The 16667-nt window shown below is 42.1% G+C and overlaps 1 protein-coding gene across 5 annotated transcripts in view; it reads left to right on the forward strand.

Annotated features, from left to right (window-relative positions):
* Positions 1 to 7374: 7374 nt before the first annotated feature.
* The window catches only part of SRPK2 (SRSF protein kinase 2), a 147269-nt gene continuing 137976 nt past the window's right edge, over positions 7375 to 16667 (forward strand). For 2 of the 5 annotated variants that reach the window (XM_054056401.1, XM_054056402.1), the window contains exons 1-2: positions 7375 to 7500; positions 7641 to 7725. In XM_054056401.1, coding sequence (XP_053912376.1) covers positions 7485 to 7500; positions 7641 to 7725 — 101 coding nt within the window. In that variant the 5' untranslated portion in view covers positions 7375 to 7484. The remainder of the gene's footprint in view (positions 7501 to 7640; positions 7726 to 16667) is intronic. The other 3 variants (XM_054056400.1, XM_054056396.1, XM_054056398.1) reach the window with 3 other exon arrangements.

The following is a 16667-nucleotide window of genomic DNA, read 5'->3' on the forward strand; positions in this document are numbered from 1 at the left end:
CGTGTCCTTCCTGTGCTGAGGACTCCAGATCTGGATGCATTGTAAGGCATTGTAACCTGAAAGTTTGTAAAGAACACTGGTTCTTACTGAGACGCAGTAGGGTTATGACTGTTAATTTCCCAGAAGGTTGTTTTTGAGGATGTTGTAGCAATGTCACTCCGAAAGATGTGTGAAGAAAGGACATCTGGGGTACTACTGACATAACATGGCATCATCCTACTAGTCAGCTGGTGTCTGATTTTTCTGAAGGCTGTGAAAAAATCTTGTATCAAGTAAAAGTACATGGGAGGTTGTGAAGAAAGAGGCTTTATTCTTCAAGAAAAAATGAGTCAATTGCTTCCTCTAACATTCAGTTTGCTTACAGTTTGTCCCTTGTTGTTTTGATTGTGACTATTGTCTGTGGAGCCCAAGCTAACAGAAAAGGAAACTGTGTAAGCCCTGCATCTGATTTTTAATGGAGTCTCATCTCACTGGTTGGCAATCCCTACCTTTGAGTAGGAAGCTGAGACTTCATAGAAAGAGGTACTAATACTGAGGATGGGCCTTTGCAATCCCTATGAAAATTTTCTCAAATTTGGCCAAACTATTAGACTTTGTAAAACAGTATTTTACACACATTGGATGGAAACATGTGAGAGTTTAAGACCTAAATCTCAAAATATTCCACGCTCACTTAGCAGATAAATCTCTCACACGCATGACTAGACTGCATAACTGCCGTTCAGAAAGAAATAGTAGGCTTGAATCCAAACCACTACTGCATCGCTGCTGAAGAACTTTCCCTGTAATTGCTTGTGTTGTGTTACCACTGCTGAAGAACTTTCCCTGTAATTGTTTGTGTTGTGTTTGATCAGGAAACTGAGAGCAGTTACTAATCTTTCAGTGATCCTCTTCCCTTGCTGACCTTTAATCAGCGAGAAGGAAGAAACCATCCAATTTAAACAGAGAAAAAAAAAGTCAACAGATTGGAACAAGGAGATGAGGGAGGTTGAGATGGGAAGGACAAGCTGAGTAAAGAGCTAGGAATCAGGAGGAGAGGAAGCTAATGAAGAAATTTGACACAAGGACCCAGGAAACAAGGAAGTATAACTGCAGGGTGTTTGGCAGCCTGCTGGAAGTCATGGGGGAAGCTAGAATGAATCATTCGGGAAATATAGGTATAATACTTTAACAGTAGAAGAAATATTATCATGAAAATATTGTCACAGGCTATGTTAATCCTATTTCAGATCTGAGTTAAATTGTGCCAGTTCATGCCCTATTTTACACTATATATATATCTGGGTAGATGCAGCTATTTCTGTGCATAGGTAAGTCTTTAATTTAATGTCAAATTGGTGTTAAACTGGTCTGCTTCATCCTTTTTGTCTTTCTTCTTTTACTAGCAGTCCAAATTTACTTGATAAACAAGAACTCTTTACCAGTGTTAACTCTGTGCAGTTGGCACACATGATACCATTTTATAGATGAAGAAAATGAATCAGGTGAGCCATATATTCTGCAAGAGCACAATGAATCAGTGAATGTGCCAGGAATCTAAATTCAGGAATTTCTGACCTCCTGTTTTTTTCTGGAAAGCCCAACTCATACTTCCTTCTATTTTTTCTCCAGTTACACTACTGAGCTAACAAGTGTACTTTTCTTGTTTAACATGTGTATTGCTTGTAGTAATGTCAACTGATTATACTTGAGCAGTGACAAGCCAACAATCCTCCTGACTTTAAAAGCAAAGACAGCTTATTAGTTACCGTTGCTTAATACTTCCTATCTGTAAGTTTGTTGGCTGTGTTGCTCAAAATCAAGATGAAAATTCTTCTCTTTGCTTTGTTTACATACTGGGGGGAGAGAGGGGGAAGCGCATATTAGTAGCCAGAAAATTCTTTTCATGAACAAGAGAAGGACAGACTCATTGTTTGTATGCCTACACAAGTGTATCATACTTAAAGAAATGCAGAATGGGGGTGGCAAATGAAGGAACAAGAGACAACCATGAAAGGCAAGAGCATGAGAAGACTGGACTTGCATATTAATAAAGAACTCTCCTTTAATTGGGAATTTCCTTTCACTACATTGTTCTTTTTCTTTTTTTCCACCACACGTAATTTTTTTCCCCTCTGCCTTACATGTTGTTTCTTGTTTGTTCCATTCTGTGCAAGAGCAGCAAGAAGTTGACTAATATCCTGATTTCTGAGACAGTGCAGTTCAGAGAGCAATGCTGAAAGGAATTGGTACAGAAATCAGGGCAAAAGCTTCTACATCCCTCTGCTGAAGGAAGAATTTTAAATTATTCTCAGAGAGATGACAACATCATATTTACAGAATCGCTGCTAGGTAACTTATTAATCTGTACAAATATATTCCAGTCACGTCTGAAAAGTTAACGTCTCTTGTGTGAGCTATTTTAAGCTAGGTGAAAAGGAAACAAAGCAAACATCTGTGGGGTGTCAGGTCCAAACTCTATATAAAGACGTAAAAATATAATTCCCTAATTTGATATTTTCTCCTTCTTCTTCCCTGATATTTGCACTTACAATCTGCTGTTGTCCCTCCTTTCTTAGTAAGTCACATCACCTAAATCTCACAGCGAGTGAATCAGCTCTGTGGTAATCCTTGTAGTAAAACAGACACCTGTTCCCACATTAGGTTCAAAGAGAGAGAGCCAGAAAGAGATATGTTCTGACCTAGTCCATGTTCTTTATGTTGTATATTGATTTTACAAATGCCTTCTTTTGCATTTAGTCTCTCTTCTTTCTTGACTCATCATTTATTTTTGAAAAAGCGAAGTTACACACAATAGAACATATATTGAAATAAGGATGGAGAATTTCACTGAAAGGAGTGGATTGAGATACATGTAATCCAGGGTAGATCTATTCTCTACAACCACAGACCTTATATTACTTCTGTATTTTTTTTAATTTTCACTTACTTTTTGTGTTCAAGAGTGTGAGAAATAGGATGTTTGGTTTGGTTTTTTTTCTTTTCTGAAATACGTCCAGCCTCTCCTGAACCTAATTTACTCTGCAGTTAGTTAATTGCACGTGGTAATCCTCTAGACATGCAGAGAGAGTCTCAGTGGCTGTTTTGCAGTTCTGCGTGAGTGTCCTCTGAATGACTCTTTGAGGGGGGTGGGGCAGAAAGACAACAAAAGCCAGGAAGAATACAGTCCCCAAATATGTGTCCATTAGAAGAGAAACTGACTCTGTAGCAGACACCCACTTGGTCCTAACATAATTCATTCTCTGTGTGCTAGCAGATTGTTCCCTTGCCCTGATTATGTTGCTGACGTTATGTTCATGGGGGAAATCCCTTCCTGACTCCAGATTTGGCAAATTTATAATCCTGTTGATGTAAGCAAAGCTCACTGTACCTACCTAAGACCCAGTTGTCCAATCAGGTCTGTATATAAATCTTCTGTTGAAGTAAATAGAATTGCACATGAGTATCTGATGATAGCCATGCATCAATGATACAGACAGTGAAATCGAGTGCACCCTCAGCAAGTTTGCAGATGACACCAAGCTGAGTGGTGCAGTTGTCTCACTGGAAGGACAGGATGCCATCCAGAAGGACCTGGACAGGCTGGAGAAATGAGCCTGTGCAAACCTCATGGGGTTCAACAAGGCCAGGTGCAAGGTCCTACACCTGGGTGGGGACAATCCACAGTTTCAATACAGGCTGGGGGATGATGTGATTGAGAGCAGCCCTGCCGAGAAGGACTTGGGGGTGGTGGTTGATGAAAAGTTCGACATGAGCCAGCAATGTGCGCTCGCAGCCCAAAAGGCCAACCGTATCCTGGGCTGCATCAAAAGAAGCGTGGCCAGCAGGGTGAGGGAGGGGATTCTGCCCCTCTATTCCTCTTTTGTGAGACCTCATCTGGAGCATTGTGTCCAGTTCTCAAATCCTCAATATAAGAAGGATATGGAACTGTTGGAATGGGTCCAGAGGAGGGCTACGAGGATGATCAGAGGGCTGAAGCACCTCCCATATGAGGACAGGCTGAGAGAGTTGGAGTTGCTCAGCCTGGAGAAGAGAAGGCTCTGAAGAGACCTTATAGCGACCTTCCAGTACCCAAAGTGGGCCCACAAGAAAGCTGGTGAGGGGCTTTTTACAAAGGCTGGTAGTGATAGGATGAGGGGGATTTGCTGTAAATTGGAGGAGGGCAGATTTAGACTAGACATGAGGAGGAACTTCTTTACAATGAGAGTGGTGAGACACTGGCACAGGTTGCCCAGGGAAACTGTGGCTGCCCCATCCCTACGGGTGTTCAAGGCCAGGTTGGATGGGGCCTTGGGCAGCCTAGTCTGCTGGGAGGTGTCCATGCCTATGGCAGGGGGATTGGAACTGGATGATCTTTAACGTCCCTTCCAACCTGAACTATTCTATGATTCTATGATTCTATGATTTTATGATCTGAGAAGATTATTAGGACCTTGATGTGGTTTCTGCCCTACAGCCATTGCTACAAAGTTCACTTCGAGTGAGCAAAGCCCCATACAAATTAAAAAAACAGCCTCACAATTTTCTCCATCACCAGCTGCTTGTTTTTACCACCTTCTGCACAGGCCCAAGTATTCATGCAGGACCACAATTGAACCAATAAAGTTAAAATTGGTCTGGAAACAAAGAGTAAATATGCAACCTACTTTTTAACATTCAACTATTATTTTTCCATGCATCTAAACTTTCTGAGCAGAAAGCCTTCAAAACTTCAGCACTGCATTCTGTCGCCTGACTTATCACACTGAAGTATCACTGAAAGGCTAACCACAACAAGTCAGACACGTAACATACTGATATTGCACGGCTGCAGGGTACCTGAATAGTAGCTTATACTGGAAATGTTTTTTCTGTGTTCTTTTGTGATGGAGGATGGGACACAGAAGATATTTTGACTTAGAAACACAGCTGCAATGCCTCATGAGAACTGCAGTTTAAGAACTTTATGGTCCTATTGTTTTCTGTTCACCGGGCTCTGTAGTCACACAAACAAGTATTGTACATCGTGGTACCTTGTCTTGGACTTGTCTTGCTTTATCTTTCTACTTCTCTCCCACTCCTAAACTAAACTAGCCATAACTAGGGGTTCAATTTTCTGTCTAGTTGAAATCTCACTCATCCAATTACTTAAGACCAGTGATTACTACTAGTTTCCTTTACTCCCATAATACCCTGAGTGCAGCTGCTTTTAGATCTTCATCCTTATGGATTCCTTGTCTTGTCACTTAGGGAGCCAGTTCTGCCTCAAAATTTAGCAGCAGTTCCCTGTTATCTCTGTTACCATGCTTTGAACTCCAGTGCCACATGCAGATAAGCCTCACACTCATAGTGGAGTTTTTTATATGACTCAGATCATCTTCTGCACCAGGCATAAGTTACAGACACAAAATTTCAGTCATAATGCTGTCAAAATTAAAGCTACTCTATACAAAGCACAAACAAGAACTGGCAGTTTTTAGCAGGTCATTGCTAGGCTAGATCTGGTGTCATGAGCAACAACATGTAATCGACAGGAAAAAAACAGTTGCCAAGTGTTGTCCACCATGACAATCAAATAACTTCATGTGAATGAGAATTAAGGAAATCTAATTTCCCTGGATTTGTATCATGAGGTTAATTGGTTCTGGCATCTCACCCTACACAGGTCACAGGAGAAGCTGAAGCTGATCTCACCCCAGCTGCTGCCAAGGACAGGCTATGCCTCTCTCTTTTGACTCTTTTCATGGCTCCCAGCACGATGCAGTGACAGGGTGGATTGCTTTGCTTCTCCAGCCGCAACCCAAAATTTCATAGAATCATAGAATGTCCTGAGTGGGAAGGGACCCACAAGTATCATCAAGCCCAGCTCCTGTCCCTGCATAGGACAACCCCAACGTTCACACCACGTGTCTGAGGGCGTTGCCCAAACGCTTCTTGAATACTGTCAGGCTTGGCACCATGACTGCTTCCCTGGGGAGCCTGTTCCAGTGCTCCACCATCGACAGGTGAAGAACTTTTTCCTAATATCTAACTGAAACCTTCCTTGGCACATCTTCCTGCTATTCCCTCGGGTCCTGTCATTGGTTGCCAAAGAGAAGAGATCAGCACCTGCTCCTCCTCCTCCCTTTGTGAGGAAACTGTAGACAGGTCTCCTCTCAGCCTCCTCTTCTCCAGGCTGAACAGACCAAGTGACTTCAGCCACTCCTTATGCAGTTTCCCCTCTAAACCCTTCACCAACTTTGTGGCTTTCCTCTGGACACACTCCAGTAATTTCATATCCTTATAATACTGTGGCACTCAAAACTGCACACAGTACTCTACAAAGCCCACCTCAGCGGCAGCCCTGTAACATAGAATCATTTGGTTGGGAAAGAACTTTGAGATCATCGAGTCCAACCATACTATTTGTCCGCTACTAAACCATATCCCTGAGCACCTCACCTTCCTGTCTTTCAAACATCTCCAGGGATGGTGACTCAACCACCTCCCTGGGCAGCCTGTTCCACTGCCTGACAACCCTTTCAGTGGAGAAATTTTTCCTGATCTCTGATCTGAACCTCCTCTGGCATAACTTGAGGCCATTCCCTCTCATCCTATCACTCATTACCTGGGAGAAGAGATCAACACCCACCTCACTACAGCCTCCTAGCAGAGGAGTGACAGATAGATAGTTGTAGACAGCAATAAGGTCTCCTTCTCAGCCTTCTCTTCTCCAGGCTAAACAACTCAAGTTCCCTCAGCTGCTCCTCATAACATTTGTTCTCCAGACCCTTCACCAGCTTCATTCCCTGGACACGCTCCAGGACCTCAATGTCCTTCTTGTAGTGAACCCTAAGACTCGTTTTGGACTTTTAGAAGCCAGCATCCTTTATCAGCCCTGGGCAACGCGAGGGAGGATCTCCATCAGCTGTGTGTGACCAGACAAGACCTGGGACTGAAGAGATTTCCCACTTACAGGCACGTGGATAAACTTTCCCAGAAATCTTACGCATATTCTATCACCTTCCAGGGACTCATTTGAATGTTATTATGAACTTCCCAACAGTCTAAACTCTTGGTAATTCGGAGCTGGCTCCAGCTCTGCCTGCCCGTGCATTTGAGACGGAGAGAGACGCTGACAGCGGGGACTGCGGGAGAGACATGAGAGCAGGATCCCTGCACACCAGGCGTTGGATGAGCCGGGTCTGGGAATCCCCGCTTGAAGGAAAACGTGGTGCCAGGGGACGTTCTGCCTGACTTTGAACGAACACACTGGCTTGGATGGAACAGAACTGTGCTTTAGCCTAAACCACAAACACTCCTCTTAGTCCATCCCCAGCTCCTCGCTCCATCCCCCGCCCCCTGCCAGGTGCGCTCCCGCCCCTCCCCTCCCGCGCATGCGCAGTTGGCAGCGGTGGGGCGCCGTTGCCGCCGTAGGAGCCGCCGGTGCGCGCCGCGCGCTCGCGATTGGCGGCGGAGCCGGGGAGCCGGGAGGCGGGGAGGGCGCGACCGGCGGGCAGCGTGCGATGAATTCGCGCAAAGGTACCGCAGGCGGGGGGCAGGGGGGGCATGGATAGATGCATGGGTGCATGCACGGATGGATGCATGCACGCACGCGTGCACGGGTGCATGCATGTGCCGCGGCTCACGCCGGCTCCCGGTTGTTCTCTTCTCCCCGGCAGTGCTGGCCCTGCAAGCCCGCAGGCGGCGGCCCAAGCAGTCCACGGCGGCCGGCAGGAGGGACAAGCACCCGCCGTCCCACAAAAAGTGAGTACGGGCACCCCCGACCCGCCGGGACCGAGCCTCCCCCGGGGCAGCCCCGCGCCTTCCCGGCAGCGACTGCACCGGCAGCCCCGGGAGGGCGAGCTCTGCCCTCGGGGACCGGCGAGCCTGGGGTGAGCAGCCCTGGGACTTGGGGGCAGAGCAGCCCCCGGGCAGAGCACCGCCGGGACTTGAGGGCAGAGCAGCCCCCGGGCAGCAGCCCCGGTCTCGGTGCAGCCCTTCCTTCCTTGGGGAAGCCCGTTTTGGCCCGGGGGATCCCCCGAGCCGGTCTCTGGGAACCCCGCGCTGATCGCAGGGTTATTCCTCATAGCCCTCGCGTCCCTTCTGAATCGCTCTCCGGCTCTCTCCTCTTGGTGGTCTTTCCTTGGTCTCTTCCTGGGGACGCTGTCCCAGCCACAGGCAGTTCTCTCTTACCGTGCCAGCAGCCTCGTGTACCGTCCTGCGCTCGGGCTCGGCACAGCCCGGTTATTCCCCGTTCCCAGATGTGTCTGACGGCCGGCAGGACTCGTACCAGTCTGGTTTTTTTTCTTTTAAATCTCTGTTGGTCTTTCAGAAACAGACAAAAGTCTGTTTTTCCACCTGTCTTCTGCTAACCCTTCATGTTCTTGTCACTGGCCAGTTCATCTTCTCTCATTCTCTCACAATACCTCTTCTCACTGAACCACATAGGAACATTCTTCAGTTTCTGTGGTGTTCCCCTTTAACTCCTTTTTCCAAGGATAATGTGGCTTTGGGCTCCTCCCTGTTTTCTTTTTTTCCGCTCATAACACTATGTGCTTCTCTCACTAACTTCTACTGTATTTTGTTCAGTGAAACTTTATTGGTGAGTCATCAAGTCACCAACAGACTCTTTGTTTTTGCTACTGGAGGCTCCAGTCTGCCTACTTTGTTCTGACATACATCCTCATATGCTTTGTGTCCTTCTCCTCCTAGCTGGGCGGTCTTCAGAACTGGGACGCGGGGTACAGTGGGTGCATGGATTTATATGTGATGGGGTAAAGATGTTGCTATGTGCTATCGTAAGTGATTCAAGGGGCAAAGTCTCTTTTTCTTTCTGTTTTCTGTAAAGAAATAATACATTCCTGCCCTGGAGTTGTGGGTTTTTTTTTATTCCCCCAGTTATGATGAACGGGCTTTTTTCCCTTTTGAGATGGGTAAAAGTAATGTGTGATGAAATGCTGGTGGTGTGATTGTCAGGCTTTGACAGCTAACTTCTGTTCACATCCTGTTCTGCTACTGTTGTTTCCTCCAGCGTTGTCTGAAAGCTGCGTTATGCTTTCACTTGTATGAATTGAGAGTTAATTGCAATGGGAACAAATTTTATGTGCAAGATATGAGGTCTAATTGGATTGGTTCCCTTGTTTCCAAAAACCTTTTTGAAAGTCAGTTTGTAACATTACATGGATTTGTTTTGCCACTTTTGAAAACAGAAATAGCTTAAATCTTATTGTAACTGTGGCTTCAGAATTGTTTTTGTAGCTTTCAATTAAGTCTCAACCGCAAAGTTTGTTAATAAACTTCTGTTCTGCTGTGACAGTAAAGCATTCAACGTGCTTCTTACTGCTGCTTAGAGATGTCTTTCTGAATGAGTTTGTCAAAGTTTGCTTTCACAGACAGTAAGCACAGAACTAGTACTATGGTTTTTTGTGTTTGCTGAAGAAACTGGCTACTGTTAAGTTAGGGTGCACAGTCAGTAGCTGGCAGCTTGCCATACTGAGTCGGCATTTCCAGATGCGATGGGCCAATCTGTTCGGTTGCCTTGGGAAACAGTGGTTTTGCTGCGGTAGGCAACAGAGCCATCGTTTTGTTCCTCCTACATTTGTTTGGTTTTCTCTTCAAATCACTTTTATGCTATGGAGACCCCTTACTCTGTTTAATATTTCTTTATGAAAGGGAAACTTCTTTCAAGATTTTTAAGTCTCCTTGGATATGGCTTAAATAGTTTAGACTAGCAAAGTAAAGGCATCATTGGACATTATGATCTTCAGCAGATGATCTCAACAAAACTGTTTTGTCTTGTTCCTAGCCTTGCTTTAAGTTCAGCTGCTACTGTGCATATACTGATGTGTTAGAGCTGTATGATATCTGTGATGCACATCAATGCACAGTAGCTGCAAATGAAAATGTTGATGTGAGGGGTGGAAATTCTATGCTGTAAGTTCCCTGTAGCGAACTTGTTCACTGTGTGAAAATCGTGACTTGGTTTTGAATCCAAAGCTGGGTTTTCTTTAAGTGTGGTTCATGGGAAGACTCTTCTCTGCCTTTACAGAGCCACTTCTATTGTTGCTGGTAACAATATGCTTCAAAGGAACTGCAGGATTCCTCTTCTAGAATTGGCTAGGAGAGTTATATCACATTGTGGCTTACTTGCAGGCTTTTGTTTGAGGAGTATTAAGGTGATGACACAAGAAGAAGAAAAAAATTACAGTGCTTTTTAAGACTGAATAGCTTTTTGTCTGTTATGACCTTAATTGCCATAGAAGACTGTGAGTTTGGTCCTGTAGCTTCTCCATGTTGACCTCTTAAGTTAATGGTGAGATCTGATGGAGGTGAATCCATATATTTTTTATTTAATAGGGTGGAAAAATAAGAAAGTAGGAATTAAGGGGCACATGTATCAAAACTATATCTGAAATTGCATGTAATGGTAGAATCTACTTGGTACGGCCTTACTTTGAATTCAAACATCCAGGCTACTGAAAAAGAATAATATTGCACTATTTTAAGATAACAGCATTTGGTTTTGGTTATCATAGATGGTCTTGCATGCAGTAAACTGCTTATGTATTTTTGAGGTGGACAAAGGCTAATCAGAATGGTTAATTCAGATCCTCTGTGAAGTGTTTCTCCTTAAAATGGAGATCTACATTGAGAGAGAGGTCTGTGAAAGCATTTTTAACAGGTGCCCAAGTCTGTGTTCAGAGATGAACTTGCTTGCAGATAGACAAACCTGTTTGCTGGCCTTTACTTAGCACTTACAGAATGCAGTTAGGTGAGAGATGGCCTCAGGTACATCTGCCTTTTGCGTTTAGCAGAATTGTAGCCTCTTTATATTCAGACTTGTGTTGGCTTCAGCTGTAACAAACTTCTATCTTGGGTATTTTTATTTTGCTTGACTTTATTTGAATAAGGGAATATGAAAAAAAAGTCAACTGAATACCCAATCGGAGATTTGTCATATTTGACACTTTTACTATAATTTTTTATCCAAAGTTAGAGTTATGTATGTGAAAGAAAATAAAATCCGGGTGATGTGTGTGTGTATGGAGAGTATTGTATGCTGAAGATTTGAACACAAATGCACAAGTCCAGCTATCAAGATGGACTTTTCAAAATTCAGTTTGCTTGTAGAGTAGGCTTTTTGGTTTTAAGCAATACTTTAGAACAGGTGATGGAGACCATGTGATACTGCTTTCTGGTGCTGTAGAGTATTTATGTTGGATAACATGGGAAATGCCAGATTTCTGTGATGTGGACTGCCAGATGGCTGACTTCTTGAACTCACAGGTATAGTACAGCTATCAAGGTTTTGGATATATGACATTACGATGGGATCTTAAACGTCTGAAAATCATTCACTGCTTTTGTTTGTCAGTGTTTCTCTACCACAATCTTTTTCAGCCTCTTTTAGTAACTGCTTTGGGAGACTAGAAATACCCCTTTTGCACAGTGTTATAGTGGCATCATTAACTTAACTTATTTTTTGCTTGCAGGAGTTTTTCAAATTCTCCCCAAGCTTTTTCATTACCTTTTTTTTGTTCCCAAGACTGAGGGTAGAAGTGTGAATATGTGAAATGGGCTTTTGGTTTTGACTACCAGTGGTTATAGGCCACAATATGTTGATATCATAGAGTGGATACGTATTCCTAGGGTGGATCAGCTTAGGAAGCCCCTCAGTATTGTTTTGGGAATTTAATCAAAATGTAATGATGGGAATTGCTACTTTTGCCTTCTTTCTTGATAGTCTTTCCTCTTCTTGCAAAGAATATTTTAATTGGAGCTGTAGCTTCCTGTTTCTGGCAAATTTCAAGACTTCATTAAGCTACCTATGCTGCAGGGCTGTAACTTTTTACCTTGGTTATTTGCTTACTCAGTGTGTGTAGGCCTCAGGTGCTTAACATTGTGCCCTTCGAAAGAGTACAATATACAGAAATATATATCAGCTGAGAGAAACAATATTGATTACAGTTGTCTAGATAGTATACTAATAATTCTTTTGTAAAGAAGTAAATATTTGTATGTATTGAGTTTACAAATGTTGTGGCATGTTTGATTTTGAGTGTCTGAGTCAGTCCGATATTCACCTTTGTAACATGGTAGTAAAATACATATCAGAGCCTTTTTATGGGGTTGAATGGAATCTGGAGTAAATTTCAGTGTGAAGTAGCGTGTGTATTACAAAGTTTGTTCATCTTTCTGTTTCAAACACTGTATCGTGCAGTAAGAAAACACCCTGCAGCGCTAATAAAATTAATTTCTGAAATGGGAACGGCTCCACGATTTCTAAAATTCTGTAGAGGTCTACTTGAGTATTTGTATAATGAAAGTAGCTATCATTGTGTTGGGACATCCATTAGCAAAGAATTAACAGATCATACAATTTTGCTAAGACTCATGCCTTTTTCATAGAATATTGTCATAGAACAGCCCAGCTTGGAGTTGAACTAAAAGATCATCTTGTCCAGCCTTTTGTGGGAACAGGAACCTGGGTGTGATTGTCTGGCACCTTGTCTAGCCACGTCTTGAAAACCTCTGGCATGGGGACTCCACTGTGTCGCTGAGGATGTTGTTCCAGTGATTGATTGTTCTCTCTGTAAGAAATATTTTTTTCGTATGAAGATGGAACCTCTCCCGCTGTAACTTGTACCCACTGCCTCTTGTGCTTTCCGTGTGGCTCTTTGTGAAAAGACTCATCTTCTTTGTAGCTACCCTATAAGTACTGGAATAGTGTATTGACGTCCCCCCGAGCCACCTTTTCTCCAGGGAGAGGAGACCTAACTCCTTCAGCTTTCCTGCAAATGGTTCTCCAGCCCTTTGATCATCTTCATGGCTCTCCTTTGGACCCTCCCCAGTCTGTCCTCCTGTTTTTTGAGTTGTGGGGACCAGAACAACAGGACACAGTATTCCAGGTGTGACCTGAGAAGTACCAAATAGAGTGGGATGATTATATCCCTCCCTCTGCTAGTAGTGCCCGTGCGGATGCATCCCTGGGTTGGCTTTGCCTTTGTTGCTGCAGCACTCTAATGCTGATTTGTTTTCAGCTTTGTTGTCCGTCGGGACCCCGAGGTCCCTGTCAGCCATGCACACCCTAACCTCTACTGGCTCCTTGGTCATGGCAGGTTTTGAACAGGCAATAAGGATCCCATTCTGGGACTCTAATTTCATTTGTAATAATTATATTTGATGAAATAACACTGGTTTTAGTATAATGGTTGTTTTATTAAGGAAAACACCCTGGTCCAGCACAGTTATGTTAAACAGTGCCTCAGTGGGGGAGGGAAAAATGACTGCCTTTCGTGTTTCAGATCGTAGTGAGACGGGCTGTTGGGGTGTAATATTCATAATGACTGGGCCACTTGTTCTGTTTCACTTTTTCAACTTTTTTATTTACTGAAACTACAGAGAAGGATGATAATACATTTTGTGGACAAGGCCTGTGGGCATGGATTTTGAAATATAAGTATCTCTCCCTTTTGCTATCAGGATGGTGACAGGTTGTAGAAGCTATCGAATTTTTATTTAAACTACAATTTGAAGAAATATGTGACAATCATTACTGAATAAAAAGAATGTCAGGTTGTGTAACAAATGTAATTTGGTTTGATAAAGACTGGACCAAATAAAAGTATATTTACTTTTGGACAACTTGCTGAATTCCCACATATTAACATGAAGGAAATAACTCCTTTATTACTTGACTTCTTAATGGTGTCCTGATATGCTTTGTGACCATTTCAGTGATTTAGTGTGTGTGAAAAAATTTGGAAGGCATGCACACAATCTTTTTTTGGTGACCATAGATTATCTAGAAATAGGAAAAATGTAAAATCTGAAGAGAAACCTGTTCTTCTCATGGCTATCCTAAATATTCAATGTTTTGATTGCAGCCTTACAGCATGAATCTTCTCAGATAAAGTTTGTATTTCAGTCTCAAGCATTTTCTGGAGCAGTAAGGGTTTTAGAAGTAAATGTGTCTAGTTAAGCTAGAAATTCCATTAAACAAATAGAAATGTGGTACAATGAGAATGTTGTATCAGAACATTGTATGGGATTAAACTCTCCATTTCCTCATTTAGAGGAGAACTCTGGTCCTGTTGAGGAACAGACATAGGACACTTCTTTTATTTATTTACTTTTAAGAGACAAAGGGTTTGTATTTAAAAAATGATTTTTGTTTTAAATCCCTTTAATGTTTTTCAAGGATTGCAGTCTTTAAGGATTGTCTGCACCAAGACAACTGGTGACTAAGGTTGGTGTGGGCTCCTTGTGTCTTAACTGGTGAACTGTAAGGCAGTAGTGTAAACCTGCACGTGCTTCTTGAAAGTGTACCTGTACCTTGAGTGGATTCACCGATTGCCAATCTGTTTGTTGTCTTAATGTGTGTAATACAAGAGTAAACCTATATCTGTACTGAAAACCATTTTCATTTGGTCTCTGGCTGTGATTGCATAAGAGAGTGAGCTGTAGATAGCAACCCTTATCTAGGTTTTTTTTCGTGTTTTCTCATGTGAATATCCTAGTTTATTTGCTGCTAACCACAAACGCATACACACACACATTTATACATAACATATATATATGTATGTTAGAAATTATTTTAATCCTTGCTTGACGGGAGCCTGGGTCTAGGTATGGATGAGGGAGACTAGACAGTTAATTGTGGTCCAGGAAATTACAGAAGCCTTTCAGTGCTTCCTCAAGCATGTTTATTACGCTTAGACAAAATAATGATTTTGTATTGTGACAACTCAGCTTTTTTTCTTAAAAGCAGCATCTGTTAGGTAGTTGCTGTACTCATGGGTGTTCTCTGAATGGATTCTGTTTGCTAATCAAAGGCTACTGGCATGCTTCTTTTGCTTCCTATAGGAGAATGACCCTGAACTTTCACAGTTTGAGGTTGGTTTGTATCTGCCCCTCAGTTGTAATGTGCATGAGATTGTTGTTGGTTTTGTTCTTTTTTTTTTTTTTTTTGTTCTTGAGGTGATTTACTGAAGAATGTCAGAGAAGCTTTTGAAGAGCAGGACTTGGAAAAATACAGAAGGATAGTACCCAAAGTTCTTGCAATAGCTAATGAAAACAGATTAGGTGACCTCAGTTCTCTACAGAGGAAACGACTATTAAAAATGAAAATGTAACTATATAGCAGTTGTATTCATAATTGTTCCCTTTTCTTACTGTTTACTCCTGTTGTAATTCTGCCCAACTCTTACCATTGTAATCTAGCCTGTATTTTAATAGTCAACAACTTATTTTTTCCCAATTGAGACTTTGGGAATGGGCCCCATTTTGTTTCTAAAAGAAAGGAAAAATATTTTAAAAATCTTCTATTAATATTTGAAGGAACAAAAAAATTGTTTCTACGTGTCTTTACATTTCCCAATATCCATATCTTTGCGATATGTTGGTCTCAGCCTCCCTGTATTTGAAGTGATAACCTTTCCTTCCTGCTTTTGACACTTTTTCTTAAGACCCTTACCCTTGTTTTCTCATTTTTCACTTTTGATTCATTAACAGTTAGAGCACTCTGTAGGAGGACTGATTATATTTAAAGTTGGCAGAGCTTTGGTACTAACCCTCCTCCTCTGTCCCCCTCTTTGTACCCCAGTAACACTTTGTTTAGGATTGAGCTCTGCTTTTGGGAACTGTTGTGTTTGAATGGATCTCTGACAGCGTGCAGAAGGTATGTGGAAAAATGGCTAGAAAGATAAATGTGGTGTAAATAAACATGTTACAGAGCAGAATTGCAGCAGTGTATATCTGAGCCTGATAACCGTTGTTGGCTTTATATTTAAAAGAAGACATCATAAACAAGCTTTTTGACCAAAAAAGTTGATCTACTAAATTTCAAAGCGAACCTCTGTAAAGGTATTAACTTTATTTTTTAGTTAGGTTTACTGTTTTTAAATTAGCCTACACATTTGGAAATCCTATGATTAAAATAGTATATGTGTTAAATACTACTTACTCTGGTTTTATGCAGCAGAGCAGCTGGCAGACTTTTGACTTTTATATCAGGATTCTGCCTAATGAAGTAATGTTCTGCTAAGGATCCTCTTTGAGTGTTAATACTAAAGGAATCTTATCTTGAACTTGCTGGTTGAAGGCAAACCACAGTGTAGACTCCAGTGAAATAGCGCTTCTTGACAGTAGGTGCCTCACTCATTTTTTCCTCAACTGAAGTTAGTTGATTAAAAGTCAATAATTTGAATGTTAGAGACTAAAAGAATCAAGGGCTTCAGTTGCCTTGAGCTATTGTCGATGCTTAGTTTGCAGTTTTCTAAAATGGAAGGGAGAATTCCATAGTTAAAGGTCAATTATATTTTCCGATCCCTGGGGGGAAAAAAGTCTCTATTGTTGCAGCAATTAAGTTCAGAGCTGTCTAGGTACAATATCTGTACTTTAAATTCTGATATGAAAATTAATTGTTTAATTTCCAAACTATACTAAAATTATACTGTTTTTATATTCACGGTTCTAAAGAAAATTCTCTCTTGGGATGTCTCTTTTTTCCTTTGCATTGTTCTGTTTCTTCTATTCTCCCCTACCACCCCAGTAATTTCTCTGTTTAATAGTTGTGCTTGTCTTCCACTCGCTACTCTCCTGCTGTTGCTCACCTGTTGTGATGTATTCCTTTATCATAGACTGAGACGTAAAATGTTTTTACAAAAATCATTATGGAACAGTTTCTTAGGTAGATGCACAGAGTC

The sequence above is a fragment of the Cuculus canorus genome, chromosome 1, assembly GCF_017976375.1.
Source record: "Cuculus canorus isolate bCucCan1 chromosome 1, bCucCan1.pri, whole genome shotgun sequence".
NCBI classification, from domain to species: Eukaryota; Metazoa; Chordata; class Aves; order Cuculiformes; family Cuculidae; genus Cuculus; species Cuculus canorus.